Source organism: Pyxicephalus adspersus, chromosome 1 (assembly GCF_032062135.1).
Source record: "Pyxicephalus adspersus chromosome 1, UCB_Pads_2.0, whole genome shotgun sequence".
Lineage (NCBI taxonomy): Eukaryota > Metazoa > Chordata > Amphibia > Anura > Pyxicephalidae > Pyxicephalus > Pyxicephalus adspersus.
This window is the reverse complement of record NC_092858.1, coordinates 17,612,033-17,628,674: the sequence shown is the minus strand read 5'-3', so window position 1 is coordinate 17,628,674 and position 16,642 is coordinate 17,612,033. Positions and strand designations below refer to the sequence as shown.

The following is a 16,642-nucleotide window of genomic DNA, read 5'->3' as shown; positions in this document are numbered from 1 at the left end:
GGCTCAAAAGTAATTGGACAATTGACTCGAAGACTATTTCATGGGCTGGTGTGGGCAATTACTTTTATGACATCATCTTTGTTATGACATTATCAGACAACATGCGGAGCTCTCCATGCAGGTGAAACAAGCCATCCCTAAGCTGCAAAAACAGAAAAAACCCATCTGAGAAATTGCTACAATATTAAGGGGGGGGGGGGGGAATCTACAGTTTGTTACATCATGAGAAAGAAACAAAGCACTGGTGAACTCGGCAACGCCAAAAGACCTGGACGTCCACGGAAGACGACAGTGGTGGATGATGGCAGAATCATTTCCATGGTGAAGAGAAACCCCTTCACAACAGCCAACCAAGTGACCAACACTCTCCAGGAAGTAAGCGTATCAATATCCAAGTCTACCATAAAGAGAAGACTGCATGAAAGTAAATACAGAGGGTGCACTGCAAGGTGCAAGCCACTCATAAGCCTCAAGAATAGAAAGGCTAGAAACCAAGATCAACCTTTACCAGAATGATGGTAAGAAAAAAGTATGGAGAAGGCGTGGAACAGCTCATGATCCAAAGCATAGCACATCATCTGTAAAACATGGCGGAGGCAGCGTGATGGCTTGGACGTGCATGGCTGCCATGGCACTGGGACACTAGTGTTTATCCATGATGTGACACAGGACAGAAGCAGCCGAATGAACGCTGAGGTGTTCAGAGATAAATTGTCTGCTCAAATCCAGCTAAATGCAGTCACATGTGATTGGGAGGCGTTTCATTATACAGATGGACAATGGCCCAAAACATACAGCCAAAGCAACCCAGGAGTTTAATAAAGCAAGGAAGTGGAATATTCTTGAATGGCCAAGTCAGTCACCTGATCTGAACTCAATTGAGCATGCATTTCACTTGTTAAAGACAAAACTTCGGACAGAAAGGCCCACAAACAAACGGCAGCTGAAAGCCACTGCAGTAAAGGCCTGGCAGAGAATAAAAATGGAGGAAAGCCAGCATCTGGTGTTGTCCATGAGTTCAAGACTACAGGCTGTCATTGCCAGCAACTAAGTATTAGAAATGAACATTTTATTTTCAGCTTTTTAACTTGTCCAATTACTTTCGAGCTCATGAAATGAAGTGATTGTGTTAAAAAAAAAAAGGCTTTAGTTCCTCACATTTTTATGAAATCTTTTTTTTCAACCCACTGAAATAAAGTCTGCAGTTCAACTGCATCTGAGTTGTTTAACTTAAAATTAATTTCGGTAATGTACAGAACCAATATTAGAAAAAAGTTCTCTGTCCAAATATTTATGGACCTAACTACATTCCCTGCAGATCTTGGGATCAGGCAGGTCTTTTATTGCAGAAGGGACAGACGATGTCCGTTCATTTTTTTTGTAAAGGGACACCACCTGTCCCTTCTGCAATAAAGGAGGTGCCTGATTCACAATTTTTTTTAAAATGCATTTACCTGTCCCTGTTTCTTCCCAGTGCTCCACATCTTCTTCCTTTTTCCCTTTGTTGTTTCAATATTCGGCCATCTGGTTGGGCCAAGATTACAAAACATTAGGTCCCAGTAACCGGGATGCGCTGGGTATCCTGGCTTCCTACCCTGAGCTGCACATGCATATTTAAAAGGGGAGTGATCAGGCAGTTAAGAATGCATTATGGTAGAAGGGACGTTGCCTGCCCTTTTCTGCAATAAAGCCCTGCCTGTGTGCAGATTTTGAAAGTGGGACTTTGGTTCTGTATTAAATTCAGGAGGAAAATACATATTTAGTATCATTGTTATTAAGTCAGAGGTACCATGAACCAACGCCACACATTAGACCAGGGCTCAGCAAAGTTTTTCGGCTACTAGGCCATTTTAGGAGATCAAGAAGGCACACTAGGCCGGACTTTCTTTCAAATCCCGAGCTAATGGCTCCGCCCCCCCCCCCACCAGGAATGTCCCTGAAGGGAAATCCCTTTTGTCCGCAATGCATACAGAAAAGAGGGAACGCCCCTGAAGGGAAATCTCTCTCTTCCGCAATGCATACGGCCACGGTAAATAGGGAAGGGAGGCATAACAAGGAGGCTCAAGAGCCGTAAGCGGCTCCGGAGCTGCAGGTTGCTGACCCCCTGCCGGCCGGGATTAGGCCAGATTGACGAGGAGGCGTTAGGCCCGAACGGACTACTGGCTAGGCCGTATCTGGCCTGAAGGTCAGAGTTTGCCTACCCCTGCATTAGACTCTTGGTTTGCAAAGGAACCCTCTATCCAGTGCTCCATGGCTATGGAAAGTTCACACTTGATGTAATCTATATGCTTTCATGAAAAAATGTGTATAGGACAGGATTACCTAGCATCTCCACTCCATGAAATAAGGTGGGGAGGGGGCGTTCTGAATTCCACCAAGACAGCTGGGAACAATGCTGATAATACAGAACAGGAGAATATGAGCTTACAAACGATATAAAAGGTTTGATGTATTTACAAATCAAAAGAGAAAGAAGCAGAGAATATGCCTTGTCTCTTTTAAATGGTGACGCAGACCATGCCCAGCACCCAAGGCTAGACTAGAGGAAGTACAGCAGCTATTTTATCTGTCTACAGGGGCGCCATATTTTTTGACAGATCAACCATGGAAGAAGTAAACAGGGCAAAAGGACACAGTAACCTGAACTGCAAAGAAAAGAACAGTAATAGAATTTAAGGGGAATGAAGAAATGCACAGAAGTCCTATATGTGAAAGATATTAAAATAATCTTTTATGTTTTTGTTTTATTAACATTCCTTTGTCTTTTTATATTTAATTTCAGGTTCCACACCAGCAAGTACAACATCATCTGCCACTGTGACAACAAATGCAACTGACAAACCCACAACAGGATCTTCCACTACGACCAGTACTGCAACCAGTATGTATTATGATAGTAGCTATCATATCTAGCATCTAGTCCTAATAATGTGATGTACGGAATACTGTGATGTTATCAAAAAAAAAAAAGTTTGTTATGTATATAAAGTAAATCCCGTCTGATGTATAACATGTGAAAAAGTATCCCTATGAATCTTGGACCCCAGTTGCAGATAGGCCTTTGGTTAGAGCTCACCTTTTGCCGGCCATGAGCAGCAGAGATTCTGGTGTTAACCAATGTGAATGGAGGGTCCGTAAAGAGAATAGGGAAAAATGTCACCCTTACTCACCCCTACAGATGGCCCAAAAAATCATTGCTGTCAGTTAAAATGTTCTAAGAGGTCCAAATTGCTCATTGCAACTCTGGAGGAACCCTAGTTGAGAAACACTACCTTAGAGTTTCTATACAGATATTAAAGTTATCTCCAAAAGTCCAGATTCCTTTTCTAATGGCATTTAAAAGTTCAAAAAGAAATCGGTTTATACTTGAGTATGTACAGTAGTTATCTTAATTATGATAAACTTGTGCGTATGTTATGTAAAGATTACGTATATACATGTTTGGTCTAAGTTGCCTAATATAAAGTGCTCTATCAGTGCTAAAAGCTTACCAGTGCTAAAAGCTTATGAAAGGTTTCATGACACACAACACAAATTATGCTTTTTTTTGCAGTAATTTTTAAAGCAGAACTGAACTAAAAATATAAAAAATCACACTTGCATTTAATCCCGCAGATTCCTCAATGGTGCTGGTCTTTACCACTATCCAGTCTCGCATCGTCCTGGAATTCCTCTTTGTCTCGGCACAGAGGAAGCACAGGATGCGGCCATCTTCTATCTTCTCTTCCATCTTCTTCTTCGGTGCTCTTTCTCAGTCACCCAATTTCACGCTGCGCAGGTGACGTAGCTGCTCTGAAGGGGGAAAAAGAGAGCCGATCTCACTTGCCTCCTTGGTGGAAAAAATGCCCCTTTTACACAAGCTGGAGATCAGGGCATGTGCAGAAGGAGCAGCCAGAGCCTCCCAGGATGCATGACGTAGGTATCCCTGGAGGCTCTGCCGGATTAATCACCTCGGTGGTGCTGCACCTTATTTTTTCTTCTTTTTTTTTTTTTTTTTGAAAGAAAAAGGGTGTTGCACTTGTAAAAATGTTGTTTTTTTAATTATACAGAAGGGTTGCCTACCCTTCTATGTAAAGTAAAAATGTTTAGTTTAGGTACACTTTTGTACATCTTTATGATCTTTCCTTTGGTTATCCTAATGTCCTTTCAAAGTGTGTTTTCACGTAGCAGGTAACGCATGATCCAAGCTGTGGAACTCTTTCCATCTTGTGAATTGAAGTTTCTCCAAACAATTAGCATAACAATTTTCAAAATCCACTGATTGCTGGGGCTGCCGTTTTATTGTGCAATTTATTTTGTTCACAGGTACCATCTCTTCTGGACCACAGAAGGTATCCGGGTTTGACTTGGGTAGTTTCATTGGTGGTATTGTGCTGACGCTGGTTATCCTGGCAGCGGCCTACTTTGGATGTCGATTTTATAACTCCCGGAGAGGAGTCCGCTATCGCACCATGTAAGTAGAAGCTTGATTATTATGTATTTCATGCAGTCAAGAATATCTGTGTCGGTGGATTTCCTTGGCACCAATAAAGTCTAATATTTTTTTCAGCATTATAGTTGAGTCTGAGCAGTGCCATGTTAAAGACTGGATAATGTCGGCATTCTATTTGTGTCAGGTCTGTAACTCCAAAGTGTCAGCATGATAGCCAGTAACTAACATTTTCTAAGAATAGGTCAAAAATGACAGGCTATGTATTTCTTACATGACGTTTTTCCCTGTAGCTGTGTGTTGTATTTGGCAGCACTTGGTGCAGAAAGTTTGGCATTTTGTTTATTAAAGTGTATGATTGGGAAAGAAAACTCATGCATGTTTCCCAATATTTTGCTGCAAATCCAGAAAAATACTTTGTGATGTGCCAGAAATCCAACAAGCACCTAATTTCTTCTTTTATAACACAGTGCCAGCCTCCACTGGACACTGTTGCTGGACTACACAGCACCGAAATAATTCAGCTCATTACAGGATTAAAGTTAAATTTTGTGTTTCTCAGATTTGATTTAAGGAGTAAATAGCCTTACAATACATGTATATTTGATTTCTCCTAGATTGTAAGTTCTTCGGGGCAGGGTCCTCTCCTCCTCCTCTGTCACTTTCTGTATCTGTCTGTCATTTGTAACCCTTATTTAATGTACAGCGCTGTGTAATATGTTGGCACCATATAAATTCTGTTTATTAATAATATTTTATCTTAAGTACTTTGAACCTGTTAGTTTTGATATGTAGTACTAGAATATTTCCACTAGATGGCATGCCTGTTAACTAGAAAAGGTAAATCAATAGGGGTGCAATAGAATCTCTATCAGGTTCTCTTATGTGTATGCCTGCTGTGATTCCATTTTGTTTTTTATCCTGGAACCAGAGCGGGCACTGAAAAATTCTCCAATGACAACACTAATATTTTTTTCACATTTGTTCGTTTAAAGCCCTACAGGCTCTCTCTACATTTTTTTGATTAGGACCACCAATATTATTTTTTAACTTTACAAAGTGTCAACATATTAAACAGCACTGTACATTAAATAGGGGTTGCAAATGACAGATTTAAACAATGACACTGCTGCAGGCTCAACTGTGTTCCCAGCCGCTTCAATTCACCTGAATAGGAGTGGATGGAAACAATTTTTTTGCACACAGCTGCTGCAGATCGCGATTCCTTTTTCCATATGATTGCTGTTTAAGGATTTCTGCAGCAACCACAGCTTTGTGCAAATGAGGGTGCCTGTGGTGTGATTTGCCTCTCCTGACCACAGAGCAGCAGTTTTCTGTGGGCCCAGGAGCTGCAAACTGCACAGTTTTACACCGTGGGTCTGAAAAGGCCCTTAGTGATTGTAAAGCTAGACAATGAACTTCTCTTACTAGGTTTTGGACTAATAAATATGCCTTTGGAAACATTTTGTGATTCTGCTAGAAATCCCCCCTGGTGCACTCTGCAGTATTATTAACCCTGACAATTTTTTATTTTTTTTACATAGTTTGGAGGGGGGTTTAGGTTCTGTATTCCAAACACATTTTTTGTCCTAGGGAGACAAGGCTGCTCCTCCATAGACACAGTTCACTGAGTTAGTGTTGTCACCCCATAACAGGAGGTATGGGGGGTAAAGCACTCCCACATCAAAGGAATGGGTAAACTGGGAAATTGCAGTACAGGTAGTCCCAGGGTTACATACAAGATAGGAACTAGGTTTGTTCTTAGTTGAATTTGTATGTCGGAACAGGTACATTATTTTATAAACCAGATAGGGAACTTTGTATTTAGCTTCTTATTGTAACATTTCCTCTTTTTATTCCAGCGATGAGCACGAGGCCATCATATAACCTGGCTGATTGAGGAGCGCTGTGCAATAATCTTTCGATGAAATCTGCTTGCTTCTTGGAAACTGACGTTATGCAAACAAAAGCTTGAAAAAGAATTCGATGAGATTATGTTTGACTTCGTTTTTCTCAAGATCTTTTTGCAAATCATAAAAAAGAAAAAAAAAACATTCTAAAGTTGTTTTGTAGACCTGTGAATATCTAATCCCCCCCCCCCTTTCCTCTATTGTACATTGAACCTTGGAATAAGAAGATTGTACTCATTGTTCTGCCAGGAACATTGGAACTGAATGCCGGCTTTATTTAGTTCTCTGAAACCTGAAAATGAGCTGATTGGAAGCAACCACTAATGAAAACAAGCAACATTTTATATCCAGAAGGTCAAGAAACTGTATTTAACTATAGTAAAACTACAGGTCCTGCCGTGGAATTAGAGCGTGGCTGCAGCTAGGTTCAGTTCTCAGGGATGGGTAGTTCTCAGTAATGGAGACTAGAGGACCAGGAGCAGTGTCTGGGTAAGTGGTTATTCTACCATAACAAGCCTAAACCGCTGAATCTGGCTTGATGGACCTGATCCATGGTAAATAAGCGATTCTCTCATCTTCGCTCATGGACAATTAGAAGAACCACCTTTAATTGGAACAACATTTCCCACCAACTATTGTTTGGGTTTTGGAGTCATTTTTGTATTGCAGTTGGGTTTGATGGATGTTGTGGCATGAAAAATGTGTGCCTTGTTTAATCCCAAAAACAGACATCACTATATTAAAAGAGCTAATCTACAAGCTGTGGTATTCTAAGCCCATCAATGGCAATCAAAGCCAGTTTTCCACAATATAAGTTTTAATTTGGTAAATGTAGGGGAAAGTGAAGCATTTGTAGAAATATACAGTCTCTATTCTGGCCTCAAAATGAAGGAGTAACCCTACCCCACCTACTGTAGTCCTGGAAACTTCAGCCTCATGAGCAGAGCCCCAGTCACCTTGTAACAGCATATTTTCTTACCGACTCAAATGGAGGCAAAGAAATCCCCCGACCTCTAAGCTCACCACAAAGTGAATCACCTATGAATCTTCAGAAAAAGCACCATTTCTAGGGGATTCATAGACCGAAAGTCATCTGTAGGAGTAGCAGTAAGTATATTTGCCGTTAGTGTTTGCATAATTGAAACATTATTCTATTAAAGGGTGTATTTTAAAGACATGCAAGCTGAAATCCCCATTGCCTGTGTCATAAATATCTACTGTGTAGCCAATCCTGTTATGTTGTGATACTAGTATGGAGATTTAGTAAACTATCTCTAAACGTCCTCAGGACAAATTTCATAGTCTTCTTTTAAAATACTAATCACCTTGTTGTCTTTATTACTTACCTAGTACAAATTTAGAATCTATCAGCTTTTCTAAGGCTTTCACTTGCTGCATGTGTGTTCCAGGTCTGTGAATTAGCCAAAATGAGACAATCGGTTATCTTTTTGTAAAAAGATAAACTTCTCTGAACGGTGCACTTTAGGCTGTGACAGGCACCATAATATAATATTGGTTACTGCTATGGTGAAGTTCAGGAACATTGGCCGACAGTAGGTTTTCTTGCTCCTCTTTCATACGTAGGATGTCGCATATTGGCCTTTCTCATTTAGTTATTGGATTCCTAAAGACGATCGATAATATGCCCATCGCAGTATGCTGGTGATGGTCAGCCCTCAGCGGAGAAAAGGGCACTGGTTCTCAAAATTACATATACCAACTTAAAACAATTGGTGCAAAGCTCTTTATATTTCATTGTGTTTGCTATTTTACCTTTTTATTGCACTATAAGTTGTAATTGTAGAGAAATTGTGCTTTTGCAGTGTTTTCAGTTTGTAGTATGCTGTATTTCCTAAGCATGTCTTTTCATAAGTTTCCAGCTTCCATTGACTCACAAAACCACTTACAAAGTAAATAGACATATATGGATTCTCTGCACTTTTGATATATGGATAAATGAGTCTCAGCAAGACTGTGTGATGGGTATACTTACAACAGTGCTTTAAAGAAGTGTTTTCCAGAATCAAGTAAAACAAGTATCCTAAAAATTCATTGTCCTGAGCATAATGAGTGTTCAGAGAGAACCCAACCCCGGAGCAAGGAGTTGTACAATTTTTTTATTAACATGGTGTAGCACTGAATGTTTGGGCCAGAGCTTGCTAGGTAAATGTGTGCCTTTAAAGGGAGATCAACTATTTTTGTATTTATTTTTTTTTAGGATACTTGTGGTTATTAGTGGGAGGAAAAAAGCATTTAGAAGAATGCCTCATAAAACTAATGATCCAATATCTAACTAGCTCATTTCCCTTGTGATCAGGGATAAAACCCTTATGACTGCCTTACAGTATAAGCACTTATCCATCCACAGATCGGTAGGTTTGGGTTACGGCTTTCTGCTAGGGTTAAAGCAGCCCGATACAGTGGAGTTGAACAATCTGCTTCCACATGTGAACAAAGCAGTAAGTACATGCACGCATTAGTTGAATCTCATCCGATAATCGCCTCGGACGAGAATCTGGCGTGTGTACAGCAATTGTCGTCTGTACGACCGTCCCTGGTGGATTCACGGACGAGGAACGATCGTAAGGAAAGTGAAGGGGGGAGAGTGCAGCACGGCGTTGCTCTATTCTCCCTCCATGCCCTCCCCATAGAGCAGAACAGCGCTCAGTCATGCATCGTGCACTTGTTGAAAGGATCATGAAAGATCCTTTCCAACAACAATTATTGCACTTGTGTATGTAGTCTAAGAATTGTACTCTGTTCTAACTTCTGCCGCTGCCTGAATGTGCCTATTATCACACTTGGCAGCAAATCAGGATGTAGTTGTGTGGGAGTGAGATGTCTTTTTATAAAATACACAGAATTTGAAATTTTGGGTACATATCCTTTAATAGCATTACTGCAAGAAAAAACTTTTAAGATTGACTTTGGTAAAATTAGATTATCAGAATGTAATTTCAGAATTAATCTGCAAGAGAGATTTTTCCTCACATCCTGTTCTGATATCAACGGTTATACCATTTAGGAGGTAAAAAACACAGACCATATAAGAGGAAAACAGATTCAAATTAGCCTAGCCTACTCCTTATCTACTGAAAAACACTGTTTCTGTGTTATAGTTGGATTTTTACCCTTATTTCCCTACCTGGTGAAACCATTGTCACCAAGAGAGGAAAATCTGCTAATCTCACTACTTGAGCTCAGAAAACACCAACCCAGCCTTTTTTAACCAAGGTTCCTCCAGAGGTTGCTAGGTGTATTTGAACTGTCATTAAATCATCTCCTATTTTATGATGACTGCAAAGTTTTGGGTTCAATATTACTTGATAGAACCAACTGCATTAATGTCATTTGAAAGGGTGGTATTCTAGCCCAGTGGTCGCTAACCTTTTGGATGTCACGGACCACTAATTTTACGGACTCCGGACCCCGCATGTGCAGGGTACTGGGTGTCACTCAAACGGGAGGAAACTTCCCCCAGAGAGACGTCATAATGTCAGAACCCACCCACTCTCCCATCGCAGGTCTGAACTAGAACCATTTCTGCATGGAAATGAAAATGACCCGTCTGTTTTTGTGTCGTCGTGCAATAGTAACCTATTTAGCATGAATAGTTTCCTTAACATAGCACACCTCTACACCCTGGACAGGTGTGAAGGTGCCCTTAAAGTGCAAACCAAACCAAGTTTATGGGTTTAATACATTGAAAGTGAAATTTTTCATTTTAAAGAGATGTAACTTTGCAACACTTATGGAACACTCCTTGTTCTTCCTCCCCAATCCTGGATCTTAAGTGCAAGAGAGCCCATGAATCCTACTGTTACATGCTTAACTGCATCATCAACCCATAAGAGTAGAGTGGAAAATAAAGTAAGCAAGAAAATCTAAAGTTAAATTATTGCCAGTCCTGGATAAAGAATCTGCTGGGTTAATACATGACTCCCTTTCCTTGCTAATTTAGCTATCCGACCCTTACAGTGCCCATTACCAAGCTAAAGTAACACCAGAATGGGTCTGTGTTTTACTAGTTATGGTGAATTTAAAAAGCTTTTCAGCTAATGCCAAAACACCATTGTGAATATTTCTAAGAGCTGTACAAATTTTAGGTGAAAGGTTGTTTTATATGGAAATGTAATAAAGTTTTTAAAATGTTTTTGTTACAGTTGTAAAGTATATGGGTACCATGAAAATGCCAGTCTGGTCAAACATCTTGTAAGAAACCTCCCATGACCTTTGCCTATGTTTAAGAATATATATATATTTTTTATGTGCCTTTAACTTGCTAAACATGTCAAAGATATTGTTGATCTGAATTTTCTGTACAAATAAAAAATAATGATTTGCACTATTTTAATTATGTTTTTCCTGCACTCTTCTCGTTCTTATGAAATGTTAGCATTTCTTTGTTCCAGTGAACTTTTTGTTACGTAGGTTGAAAAGAAGTCATTTGAGTGCGACCACTCAGGAAATAAACATACTGGAAAAACCTGAATTCCAGATACATATCTATATGCATATTTAATCCAGAGTAAGGCAAAAAAAATGTATAAAATGTTGTTGCAGTTAACTCTAACAAGGAAAAAACATTCCTTCCTGGTTCCATAAGATAATCAGATATTCCCTTAATCGACACTATCTGGTTGTTGAAAAAGTTTTACCTGCTAAATAACAGATCACATCCCTTTATCTGTTGAGCAAACTCACCCCAGTGGTTTAGAGATGTTTTTTTAGTACAAATTATAGTAAATAAAAGTTATTTTACAGTTTCTTTTTAAATGCACCTGATGTAACCTCTTGGCATAGGCGGTACTATCAGAAGCTGAAAAACATCCGTAGGCACATATTTGCATCACTGGAACACCAAAAGAAACCTACGGAATGAAAGGGAGTGCATGCAGACTACATATCGTGGGCCAGTTCTTCTAAAGCTTTTAAGAAAGGCAATCTCCTTATCTGCAGCTACAAATTTAACCACAAACGTTCCAGCACCTCCATGAAATCGGCTAAACCCTCAGATTGTGTGGTATGTTTCTGTAATGTCTGAGCAAACTTAATGTAAAGATTAGTCACATTGATAACAAAGCCATGCTTGTTGAAACAGAATGTAACACAAAATTCATTCAAAACTTGAAGGCTACAATTTGTATGGGCTCACCAAAACTGGACAAGTGGAGATTGGAAAGATGTTGCCTGGTCTGATGAGTCTCAATTTCTCCTGCAACATTTGGCTGGTGGGCTCAGAATTTTGTGTCAAAAACATAAAAGCATGGATCTATCCTAGCTTGTATCAACAGTTTTTAGTAGATGGTGGTGTTAAGGGTGGGGGGGATATTTTCTTTGTAGATTTTGAAGTCTAGTATCAACTCAGCATCAATGAAATGCTACAACCTACCTTAAAGCGTACCTAAACTCAGAATTTTCACTTTACATAAAAGGGTGCAGCACCACCCTCTAATTCTTGGCTGCCTAGGCAGTCAAGAATGAATGGGAGCGCAAAGCCTCCCAGGATACCTACGTCAGGCATCCCAGGAGGCTCTTAGGCTCTCCTTCTGCACATGCCCGCACGCCTTTTTGCTCAAAGGGAAAAATTTGCCCATCTCACACACACGCAGTGAGATCGGCAAATTTTTTTTATCCTACATCGCCCGATCTTGCACCTGGGTCAGGTGACGTATGCTGAAGAACCCGGAAGAGAAGACGAAGATGGCGGCACCTCGAGCGCCGGCTCCGGAACGGATGCCAAGACGACATGAGACCCAACGCTGGACACCCCCCGGAGTGATTGAAGGTAAGTGTGTTTTTGTTTTTTATTTTTAATTATAGTTCCTCTTTAATATTGTTGTTAAACATGTCCATCTCTGATGGCTTCTTCCAGCAGGTTAGCGCACCATTTCACAAAGCTCAAATTATCACAAACTGGTTTCTACAGGACAATGAGTTCATTATACGAATATTTTAAGCAGATTGTTAAATCTATGCCATGAAAAATGACAGCTGTTCTGAAGGTATTTTTAATAAAGAAACTATTGAGTGTGTTTACAGCCAGTTGAAAAACTTAAGTTTTAATTTACACATCCTGTTAAAGTAGTTAGAGTAGGGAAATGTCCTTTGTTCAAAGGATTAGCCTGACGTTTTATTTAGGCAGAGACTCATCTGCAGTGTGGTATATTTAGCTAACTCATAGTGCTCTAGGAATCCTTTATCAGGTAAATTTCCAAATGTTCCCAAATCATTTTGAATGACTGTAAATAATGGGGTTTGAACGAAAGGCAAATGCCTGAATGCAATTATAAAATACATATAGTAGGGCTGTTTTAAGATTATATTTCTATCGGCCTTATAGTATCCTGCCACACAACAGAACCAGACTGGTAATCTGACTTTTTTTTTTCTACTTTAGTTAAACAATACAGATAGGTCACACTCTGATCCCCAGCCTGTGAATGGGCCATGGCACCTCCTCACTGGCCCCTATCTTGTCCCGCTCTCCTTCAGTTTAAGTTTTCCTTTAAGGTTATGTTCACACAGGCCATGTGGTTGTGGTGCTGTTACCAATTCCTAATGCCAGTGAACTGCTGCCTCGGGGTAGATGCTACAAGTAATTTCTCTCTGTGGGGCCCCTATATAGAATCAATGGGGGCGGCAGTGAGTGTTACCGTACCACTCATGGCCAACAGCTGTCAAATGCTGCCGTGTGGGTGACAGAGCGGCTGGCAGGGTGCCAATAAAAAGCAGCAGCTCATTGCTCGGTCCCAAGGCAGGTCTGAACCTCTAATGACCATTTTAAGAGGATCATACCATGTTAAATTACGGGACTTGCATTGTTGCATTTACAAATACATTTTTAAAATACATATCTGAATATATTACTTTTTATTCAGCAATATTAGAACAATACAGTTCCAGTTCTATGTAAAGTCTCAGTATAGGATCCTGGAGCCTTCTGTTAGGTCATATTAACGTCAATAGTTGTGGTTTGTGTAATGTGAGTATAGGATCTTCTCAGCAACTGTGATGGTGCGTGATATTGCCAAACCCCATTTATGGAGAATCTTCAGACTTTTCTCAAGAAAAAGAATGTGCAAAGGGTATGCATTGATCCCTTGTGGCTGATTATCATTTATTTGGAACAGTGTTTCTCAATCAGGGTTCTGTGGAACACTAAAGTTTCTCCGACAACAATGATGATTTTTGGCTGTTATATTCTTCTCATTGGCCAGCAATGTACGAGACATTCTTCCTATTGACCACCACACTAATATACAGTGAGCTGCAGATATAATTCCATGTGTCCCCAAAAATAAGACAGGGTCTTATATTTATTTTACCTCTGAAAATTGCATTAGGGCTTATTTTCAGGGGATGTCTTATTTTTCCTATTATTCACAAATAATAATCAAGTGTCTGAATATATATTTGAATATTTAACATTTAATATGTCAAAACATTATGTGGCCAATGGAAGTATTAGAGTACTACGGTACAACAACTTTTACACCAGTTACAAACTTTACAACAATTACAAAACCTGTAACCAATGTTACAATGCTATAGAAAGATACCTCTATGTTACATGTGACCTGTCAAAATCACAGATTTTTTTTCTGTTATATACAAGAAGTCATAAAAAAGAATGGACAAAAATGAATAATGAAAAAAAACACAGCTTCATAAGCACACAAGTGCAACGTAACAAGAAAATGTGCTGACAACATATGATTTATAGAGTAACATGCAGACACAGAAACAATACTTCCAAAGCTCTGTTGACCACAAACAGTAACCAATATAAATCTGAGTAAAAGAAAAAAAATCTATAAATAAGCATTGCTGCTAATGAATGAAATTCTAGCACCCTTTGAAAAGAGATTCCTTCAATCTCCTTTTAAATGTAGTGTCACACCAGAGTACCATAGGTTAATTAACTCTGCGATTTCTTCACCCCTTGCTCAATTGTTTTGAAAATCTCCTGCTCTCTCCTTCCTCTTGGTATCCCTCCATGCACCATGTGACCACACCCTCCAAAAAAACAAAGGGGCTATATTTTAGGGGAGGGCTTATTTTCAGGGAAATTACTGCCTAGCGCCTATGCGCCTATAAGTGTGTTAAAAACATTTTCCCATGTTTTTAACACACTTATGTGTTATATTTAAGTGCTTAAAAAGGCAGGAACACGTCCCATTGAAGTCAAGCTTTAACCACCTGGGCGTTACACTGAGGTCTAGATTTCTGTTCCAAAAGCGTTACACTGTTTTTCATGAAATTTTCATACAGTGAGAAAAGTTCGGGTTTATCGATAATTGTAACTATTTTAAGCCCGTACCAAGGTCGGGCTTATCGCTCAGCTGGTTAACACAACATTTTAATTTTGTAAACATTGCAAGCAACATTTAAGATAAAGCTCAAGGAAGGAAAACGTCCTGGTGTAGATTAGCCTATTGGAATGCATGGGCTTTAAAAGCCTCAGGTTAAACGCTGGGGAAAACGTCCGTGTAAACTAACCCTAAGACTTTTATGCAGCTGATTTAAAGCTGAACTCTAAGCAGTTATAAAATGACACAGGCTAATGCAGAAAATCCATCAGAACATCAATAAATATAACAACAGAGTACATGGCTGATATGACTTTCATTGAACCTTTTAAATCACTTGTATATAAATATTGGGATAGGGAGGGGCAAGACTAGAAGCCACTTTGGTGTGCTGCATGCAAATATTAGGACAAGGAACATGTGAGAAGAGCAGAGGGATGGCTTTATCAGTCTGATGCTATGCTCTATCTGTCCATTCATAAGGCTGAGAGTGGAAAACATTGTATTTGATAACTGTAAATGCCTCCATATGCCTTAATGTGTTGTCTTATGGCATTGTGTAAATCTTAGCAGAAATACAAATCCTATAGTAAGTAAAATAACTCCCATTTATGTATTTTAATGTGTGTACATTGTAATGCTCTCCATCAGGAAATTAAAGGAAATAAGCATTTATTTCAATATTCTGTATTTTCTGAGACTGAGGTTTAGATGCAAGGAATACCATAAGCAAATCCTTTCATATCTAACAAAAAATCTTTTTTGTTAAGGTCACGTGGGTGAAGTGCACAGAATTTGCTTCTTACAAACCAGTCCCTAAAAAGTACGTACACCATATGATGAAACTGCAGAAGTTCCTCCCTGGAGGAGCTCTAAGCAGCCCTGGAGAAGCCTGTAAATAATATGTTAGTTTGCCGACACCCCTTTTGAACCCAAGAAAAGTTCTACTGTACATAGGTTGCAGTTTTCTGATACTAGTAACATTGCAGGAATTTTCACACTGTGGGTATTGAAATAAATATACTTCTCATGATGGACATTAGGATGTATGTAAAGCTGGGTGCCCTCCCTAGTATAGTTCAAGCCAACCCCCGTGAAGCTCATGTATAGATGGGTTCAGAATAGAATTCAGATTTGGCTGATAAAATAAACACCTAATTAAAGATCCAGTAGTTCCTATGCAAAGTTCCCCTGTACAATGTGCAACAAGGAGAAACATCTTGGTTCTGACGCATTTTGCCATTTCAGCTTCTTTAGAGAAAGCGAGATCTGTAACCATCAATGTTATACCCACCAGTGTTATCAGGGGGCTTATGATCCCAAGACTTTAAAATGTTAATTCTCAACATTGATGTTCAGAAAGATTTATTCCAGTAATAGTTATTTCTTGCAAAAGCAGGGGTTAATGTTATCTCTTTCAGTTAGCAGTCCATGAACCCATCTATACATCACATAATAGATGATTAACTACCATGGAGATTTCCCTTTGAGTTGTTTTATCTGCATGGAATTCAGCTCTAAGTAATGTAACCTTTACACAATTCTTCTCATGCTGTGTTTTTTCCCAGAAACTTTATGCTTGCTATTTCATGCATGTCTCGTCTGTTAGGGTATGAATATCTGTGCTTTTGTCTCATTTCATTTAAAGGAAATTCTTAGAATACAATTATAAAAGGGAAAGTTTGAGCTTCTGAATGCAATCATTTCTGAAAATATGAGTGGATTTCACCGTTTTCTTTAAAGGGGAAAAAATATGTATCACTTCTCAAGTACTCAAGGGTCTGAATACTTATGTAAATGTCAAACTTCAGTTTTTACTTTTTAATAAAACAACAAATCTGTTCCAAATTCTGTTTTTACTTTGTCATTATGGGATACTAAGTATAGAATAATGAGGGGAAAAAAAGAATTAAAACAATTGTAGCATCAGGCTGTAACATAAATGAACTGAAAAAAGTGTGGGCGGTCTGAATACTCTCTGAAGTGTGTGT

At 39.2% G+C, this 16,642-nt stretch overlaps 1 protein-coding gene across 1 annotated transcript in view; it reads left to right on the top strand.

The window, feature by feature from the left end:
• TMEM123 (transmembrane protein 123) overlaps positions 1-10,687 on the top strand; it is a 38,204-nt gene extending 27,517 nt beyond the window's left edge. Inside the window, exons 3-5 of the mRNA XM_072403029.1 lie at positions 2,783-2,881; positions 4,306-4,453; positions 6,292-10,687. Coding sequence (XP_072259130.1) covers positions 2,783-2,881; positions 4,306-4,453; positions 6,292-6,316 — 272 coding nt within the window. The 3' untranslated portion in view covers positions 6,317-10,687. The remainder of the gene's footprint in view (positions 1-2,782; positions 2,882-4,305; positions 4,454-6,291) is intronic.
• The last annotated feature ends 5,955 nt before the right edge of the window (positions 10,688-16,642 follow it).